Source organism: Poecilia reticulata, linkage group LG12 (genome assembly GCF_000633615.1).
Source record: "Poecilia reticulata strain Guanapo linkage group LG12, Guppy_female_1.0+MT, whole genome shotgun sequence".
Classification (NCBI taxonomy): Eukaryota; Metazoa; Chordata; class Actinopteri; order Cyprinodontiformes; family Poeciliidae; genus Poecilia; species Poecilia reticulata.
The window spans coordinates 22,909,525-22,917,360 of NC_024342.1; the positions used below are offsets into that span (position 1 = coordinate 22,909,525).

At 37.1% G+C, this 7,836-nt stretch overlaps 1 protein-coding gene across 2 annotated transcripts in view; it reads left to right on the forward strand.

The window, feature by feature from the left end:
• The window catches only part of LOC103474003 (dihydropyrimidinase-related protein 2), a 27,073-nt gene that overhangs the window by 8,726 nt on the left and 10,511 nt on the right, over window positions 1–7,836 (forward strand). For both annotated transcript variants that reach the window (XM_017307911.1, XM_017307912.1), the window contains exons 2-3: window positions 7,462–7,550; window positions 7,626–7,810. In XM_017307911.1, the coding sequence (XP_017163400.1) occupies window positions 7,462–7,550; window positions 7,626–7,810 (274 nt within the window). The remainder of the gene's footprint in view (window positions 1–7,461; window positions 7,551–7,625; window positions 7,811–7,836) is intronic.

Genomic DNA, 7,836 nt, shown 5'->3' on the forward strand with positions numbered 1-7,836 from the left:
TTTCTGACAAATTTTTAAACAAGAAGTTTCTTAGCTTAATGTCAAAATTTCTGAGATTTTTTGGGAAGAAATCTACTTTTTCTTCCATCAATTGTGCTAATACTCAGTAATTAGGCCCAAAAAACATGCACATTTTACCTTTTTATTTATAAATATATTTTACCCAAAAATCTGAACGCAGCTTTTGCTTCACCAGGTTAAAATTTGTAAAAGAAATCTTTTTTTATCATCCACAAATAATCAGTATTTCAGCCTTACATTATCGCTCAGCAGAGAGATTTGAGTTTTCCACATATTGACGTTAGTTTTAAGTACAGATTCTTATTTTACTGAAAACAATCAAGCGTTCACTTAGTTAATTCTGCTGTTATTGCGTTATAGTGTGTATTTTGTCACTTAAAATGGAATTGAACTGTTTTATTTGAATATTTTTAAGTATTTGTACTATTGTATAAGTGGCTAAATGGAAAATTTGCAGAATGTTAAAATGTTTTTATCCAATTAATCGATACTAAGATAACCGTTTAGACATATTTTATCCTGCTTTGTGTTGTGTTGCCTCATTTCTTGTTTATTTATCTGAATTTGGATAAAGAAATTGAAATTAAATCACACTGCAAAAACACAAAAGTGTTTTTGTTTAATTCTAGTGAAAGTATCTTGGTAAATTTGAAATAAGACAAAACTAACAAGTAACTTTTCAGGATGATACAGGAGYTTATTCCTTATAACATGGGAAAAATGTCTTGTTAAAGTGAAATAATCTGCCAGTGGAACTCGTACTGGGTTGCTAGGCGACGGGCGGGGCTTGGCTGCGGTTGCTAGGTAACAGTGTAGCGGAACTAGAACTTCTGACTTAAAACAAGCTCCTGTTTCTTGTTGAAAAGTTACTTGTAAGTTAGTTTTATCTTATTCCAACTTTACTGAGACATTTTCACTAGAATTTAGACAAAAATACTTTGTGATATTTTGTGTCTTTGCAGTTCAGCTACCTTTTATGTTTATATTTTCAACTTTTGTTTGTCTGATTTAAAATTTTTTATTTAATCTGACATCTTTAAGTATCATTTAGAAGCAGAAACAGGATATCTGTGGGTCTGGATGTGTTTCTGATGGGAGGTTTTGTAGATTTTCTTCTTCTGCTGAAGCGCTGCAGGAGCAGCTGCTGCTCGGCGCAGAGATCAGCGGATTAGGGGGTTCCTGCAGTCGGACGTAAATGGATAGACGTGATTATTCTTGAGAAGCACTTGAAAGAAAAAGTGGGTCAGAGACAAAGCTGATGTCTCTGGAAACCTGAGATTTAAATACATTAAGCTGTAGTTTTTCTATCATCTCCTATCAATTCTTTTTMTTTTTMTTTTTATTTTTTCTTTCTAATTTCATCGAGGAGCCATTAAACTGAACAGACGCTGCGCAGGAAATGAATGTTAAGTTGATTAAAACCCAAAGCAGGAAAAGCCRAACGGGAGACAAATGATGTCAGTGTTTGGCCGACCTTTTTTTTTCTTCATGAATCGGTTTGAGTTAAATATTTAGCTGAGTCTGAATGCTGAGTCCAGCTGCACTTCCATTAAATATGAATGAGGATCTGCAAATTCACCACCTGGATGCTTCCGCAGCGAAAATGTGGGAACTGACTCTGACCATATCTGAGCAACAACAGAGTTTTGTTTTAAAAAAAGAAGCTTTACTTTCTAAARCTTCAACTTATTTGYATAATGAGCCAGAAATGCTTAAAGAAAACAGAGGAGACAATGTAAAGCTTATACAAGGAAAAGACAAAACAAAATATATACATTTYTTGCCAAAAATACAWGTTTAAATGAAAGGACAAACAAATATGTCTACTTTTTTTTTAAAATTACGTCTGTTTTGGTCTTCCATATGTTTCATTCCACCAATCCATTATAGATATTTTTTGATGACTAAATGAATTAAAAAGTGGGAGAAAAATATTTCAAACATCAAAAATACCTGAAAAATATTCAGTTTTATTTGATTAATCATTCAGATTGTAATTAAAGGCTSAAACGATTAATTGGTTATTGAATATTTCTAATACAAAAAGMTCAAGAAAATGAAAAATGTATCCAATTGATCTYTAGAAAAATGGATCACTAAAGTAACTGTCAGTTGSAGCATTAACGGTAACACACTGATTGCTCATAATCTCTCCACAGAAACACATTTCATAGTCTAAACTTTTCAATATCTGATTATATAATTGAGAAAAACAATCTAATGTAACCAAAAAGAAATTTTATAATGAAAGAAAAATAAAACGGATGTTTTCTTTCCTGTAAATTGATATAAAAACCTGAAAATATTAATAATAAATCATCATTCAAGCTGTAGTTTTCTGTAAAAAAGTAATTTAATCTATTTATTATTCTGGATTATTCACTGCATGTCACGATCAGATTTCACTTTGAGAATCATTAATTTTTAAGATGGTGACTGCCAACAATCTCTCAATAGGAACCCATTTAAGAAAATATGCTTTAAAAAGGCATTAAATAAATTGTATTGCCTGAAATATAATATCATTATTAAGTTAATCTGACTTTCACTTTAAAATCAGACCGAGTTATAAAACATGTTTTCATTCTGATGTGAGCCATAAATTTAGATGAGAGCAGAAAGAAAAAGTTATTTTAGGAAACAAAAGAAGTCTTTTGTTCAGGATGGAGGATAAAAATAGATTTTCTATTTTAAGACCGTYTGTAGATTATCAGGACAAATCGAAGGACTCTAAAATACAAAAACATTTCAGAGATCATTAAATGGTTTCTGATATATCCGCCTTACGAACTCGTTTCCCACACGTACAGCTAACGTTTGATGTTTCCTGACATGAGCGGATTGGCTCTTTGCCAAGGGCGCCGCTGTGTCAGGGGGTGGGCATGAGAATATATGATATCCATCCATCCATTTTCTTGCACCCTTGTCCCTCAGTGGGGTCGGGAGGGTTGCTGGTGCCCATCTCCAGCTAACGTGCCGGGCGAAAGGCGGGGTCACCCTGGACAGGTCGCCAGTCTGTCRCAGGGCAACACAGAGACACACARGMCACACAACCATGCACACACACACTCACAATTTGGAGAGGCCAATTAACCTGACAGTCATGTTTTTGGACTGTGGGAGGAAACCGGAGAACCTGGAGAAAACCCACCATGCACAGGGAGAACATGCAAACTCCATGCAGAAAGACCGGGGCCGGGAATCGAACCCAGAACCTTCTTGCTGCAAGGCAACAGCTCTACCAACTGTGCCACTGTGCAGCCCAGAATATATGATATAAAACTAATAAATATGAGAAACTTTCTTGTTATAAAGACGTAATAAAGTTCAGTTCAGCTCAGAACAAACACATTTTAGAGAGCAGAGTGATCTATTGGTGGCTCTTCACCAAATGTATCAGTTTTACAACTAGTTAGAGATTCTTAATTTTTTTTAAATAATTTGAGTTTTTTGGCAGAAATTTCCTCTCCTTTGTCTAAATCCTTTATGCTGTTGTAACCAGCAGTGTTTGCTGGTCTGGTGCTGGGAACCAGTTCCCACCGCCCTGCCTCGCCGTTGGCCATCACGTCTCACAGCTGATGGCCCAACGGTCCAATCAGCCGCCCATCGTCCGACTCCGCTTGGCATTTCTGAGCCTTTCAGCTTCAATCTGAGTGTCTTCATTCATAAAAACCCAGAAACAAACTCTGCTGTAATCACAACAGAGACTCTGTTGGATCCTCGACGCCTGGCGGCAGAAAGCAGGTCAGCGAGGGGCCAACGACCAGGGGAGAGGATTTTATTACAAACTTTGAGTCAAAAAGACAGTTTGGATAAATTAAACAACATATTTCAAGTTTTTATAGCAAAAAAGACTAAGCAAATGCTACTTKGCTGCAGTAAACRGCATCACTRAATTAAATTTAAGGGTTTTTAAGATAATTATTTAATGTAAACACCAAAAGAATAATGTTATGCCAATTAAAATGCCCATTTTTAAAATTTTTGATTGTAACTTTCTGAAGCTAAAGGAGGTTTGTGGAGCAAAATAAAAATAAAAGCARAAAATGCCTTAATAAGTTTAAGATGTTGCTTTTAAAGATTTTTTTAAAAATAAAACCCATTTTTTGTTGCTAACAAGCAGGAAATAAGTTGAGAGTAAAGTTTTAATCCTTCAGCTGAAAATTGAGGGGCTTTTTTATCACTACCTGGGAAAAATACGTTTTCATAAGCTTATTTTGTCTTATAGATGTTTCATGTGGTTGAGCTAAAGTTTCATATTTTAAACCAGGTTTCAGCCCATTTTGTGGTGTTTTTCTCTGCACATTTAGTCCGTTTTAATGGTTTTTCCTGCAGCTTTGTGAACAGAAATCCGGTTGTTTTGCGTTTTCGTTTTTGCTTCATCCAGGAGGAGACGCGTAATTCAGCTGGCAGCTTTTCTCCACCTGACTTCCTCAACGTTTCCCAGGATATTTTCCCCTTCAGAAACACAACACAAAATGTTGCCAGGTTACGCCTGAGCCAGACTTTTTACCCTGCATCCTGCATTTTGTCAGGTTACTTTCTGGTTTCTGTTTTTTTTTTWWATTATGGCATGATTTTAGCTCATATTCCTCGTCTCTAACGTGAGTTTTAGCGTCTTTTCCATCATCGTTTTGGATTTACAGCCTGCAGCTGCTGTAATTCTCTCTCATTAAACTAAGGAGTCACTTTACTGCAGCTGTTCTCGTTACAAAAACAACAGTATGCTAAATGTCCAGCCCCAAAATAGATTTTTTTWATTACATTTATAACTGTCTAGATATGAAGTTCGGTTTTAAGTGAAGGAATAAATTGGTGGAGTTCATCCGAATTAAGTATTTTTTGTCTATTTTCAGTTGAAATAAGACAAAATTAACTTAGAAGTAGCTTTTCAGCAATTTATAGGGGTTTGTTTAAACTAAATAATTCATTAATATTGATGAAAAAGTAAAATGATCTATTTAAACAAGACATTTCAACTTGCAACATTCCACTGATAATTACTGAAGCACCGATTCACTTTATTTACTTCCAATACTGATATCTGAGGTTTAGTATCGGCCGATTCTGATACCGAATTCACTTAAAATTTATATTTTTTTAAAACATGGACATAAATGTACAAAAGTACAAATTTATCTGATAACTTTGCACTAATACTGAACATTTAAATACACAAGTAGCTTCACAGGTTTGGTCAAAAATATTATTAGTCATTTCAGTCAGTGCCATTAACGTGAAATAAATAATAAAGTCAAAAACAAAATGTTGGTCAAACGTGTAAGAATAACCTGCAACAAACTTCTTTCAAACGGTTCAGAAAGTTCAGTTAGAAATCATAAATATAATGTAAAATGAATAATAAAGTTTAGAAATAGACTGAATAGATTTATGGATGATGATACCCAATCTAGAATTGTTTCCAATATCGGAGCCAATACGATATTTGTATCGGATCGGTACATCTCTACTAATAAAGAATTATTGATTAAAAACAAACCTAAAAGTTACGTGTAAGTTAGTTTTGTMTTATTTTGAGTGTAATAATATATTTTACATAGAAATTAGACCAAAGAGTGTTGGTGAGATTTTTGTGTTTTTGCAGCGTGGGAGCTAATCAGGTGGGAAAATTTCCCAAACTCATCATTTTAGGTGGAAAAGTGGGTGTAAATATTTAGTTTTGAAGAATTACAGATAATTTTTTACTCATCGTAGTTGGTCTGTCGTCCACTTCCTGTTTGCTTTATTCCTGTTCACCATACCCGATTCAAACCCAGAACATTCACCAAATCAGGGGTGTCCAAAGTGCGGCATGTGGGCCATTTGTGGCCCCCACAAAACTAATCCTAAACAAAAAAAACTAATCAATAATTATTAAGAACGATTCTTATTAATTGCTTCAGCCCTCCATCTGAGTTGCGACAATAAGGGGTTTTGAACACGGCTTCACTTTCCTCATCCAACAGTGAAGTTTGAGTTGCCAAATAAATTTAGTTTGGTTCTAAAGCAGGATTTACCGTCCAGACCTAAAGCTGAGCAACGTTTGGACCGACGTCCCGGAGCCTTGCAGAGATGTTCCGTTTAGTGCAGCCAGAGTGGCTCTAGGTCCGGTTCTGCTGCTGCCCGCCTCGAACAGAGAGGCCTTTGTTAGCCGGGGACGCCCGAGTCCTTGTGACCAGACCGGCTACGCCTTCATTGGAGAGGGAGAGACGGGGACACTGGTGGAGCTGGGGGGCTCCCCTCCTCTGCCTCCTCTTCCTCTGCTGGTACAGCAGCAGGCRAGGATGATTGATCACATAGTTTGCTCTCTCATTGGTCGGCTCCTCGTGTCTCTCTGCAGTGCTGAGGCAGGATGGGTGTGTCCGTCTGGTTTTTTTATTGTCTTCTAGCCAGGGCCGGTCCAAGCCGTTTTGGGGCCCTAAGCAGATTTTCAATGAGGCCCTCCATACCAACATTTCCGAAGCTTCTCTATGTGTATAACATACATATCACTACTGTTGTTTGTTTGGATCCCTTGGAACGTGAGTGTAAGATCCCATCTCCCTGCTGGAGGCAAGAAGTTGCTAGCTGACAATGATTAGCATTGGCTTTAGCTGCTAAGTTGTCAATATAACGTTCTAAATTGTAAATATACGACTGATATATGGAAGAAAAAGAGACGCAGTGCTTTCCTACGCTATGACAACTAGACAACAAGGTCAGGAAAAAGATTTAATTAAGAAAAAACTAATTGAGGGAGAGGGAAGTAGGCTAGGTATGCTAGCTTGACTATGATAACCTTGGCATGTAGATGTGCTGTGGAATTTGATGTGTTTCAGTTCAGTTACAAAAAAATAATAAAAATTAGGCAATCTAAACACACCAACTCTAACAGACCATCAGTAGAGCAGGTGTTTAAATTAGCCAATCAACCGCCGCAGTGTTAGCTTAGCTATCTATAGCAATGCTAGCTAATCTACCACAGCGATCAATCATTAATAATCACAAAATAAGCATCAAACCTAAAAATATAAAGCTGTGACGGACTGAATGTTCTGTTATTTGTGTGGGAAATGTTTGAGTGTTGGTGTTGAATCCTGAAACGTAAGGTGGCATTTGTGTCAGTTGCTATGGCAACAAGTCTGTTTATTCAAGTGATTTTTCTCGAGTAAAATAGAAATAAAACGGTTTATTAATATTGTTAGTAGGATTGAAGAGGKTTGGATTTGTTTGCTTTTAAAAGACTGAGATTTGTATTGAACTGGCACTAAAGAAATAAAAATGAATTATTTTAATGTACATTTTGGAAAGCTGCTTTAGGAGACCCAGTAGAGCAACCTCTATAATAATTTATTTCCACTTCCACTTAATGGATATCAATAAATTATTGGAAACTAAAGCAGCCACTGATTTGATTGATGATGTTCTGTCGTTGTTTGTTTGTTTTTGTTTTTTTGTCAGAGTGACCGTCTCTTGATCAAAGGAGCCAAGATCGTGAATGATGACCAGTCGTTCTGCGCCGACATCTACATGGAGGATGGCGTCATTAAGTGAGTTTACGTCACTTGTTTATGGCGTCCTCCGTTCGCTGCTCGGCCCAACCCGTTTCCATGTCGCCGCTTCAGACAAATCGGAGAGAACCTCATCGTTCCCGGCGGGGTGAAAACCATCGACGCCCACGGTCGCATGCTGCTGCCCGGCGGCATCGACGTGCACACGCGCTTCCAGATGCCCGACCGGGGCATGACGGCGGCCGATGACTTCTACCAGGGGACCAAGGCGGCGCTGACCGGTGGCACCACGATGATCAGTGAGTCGCTCAACTGAAAAAGTTCT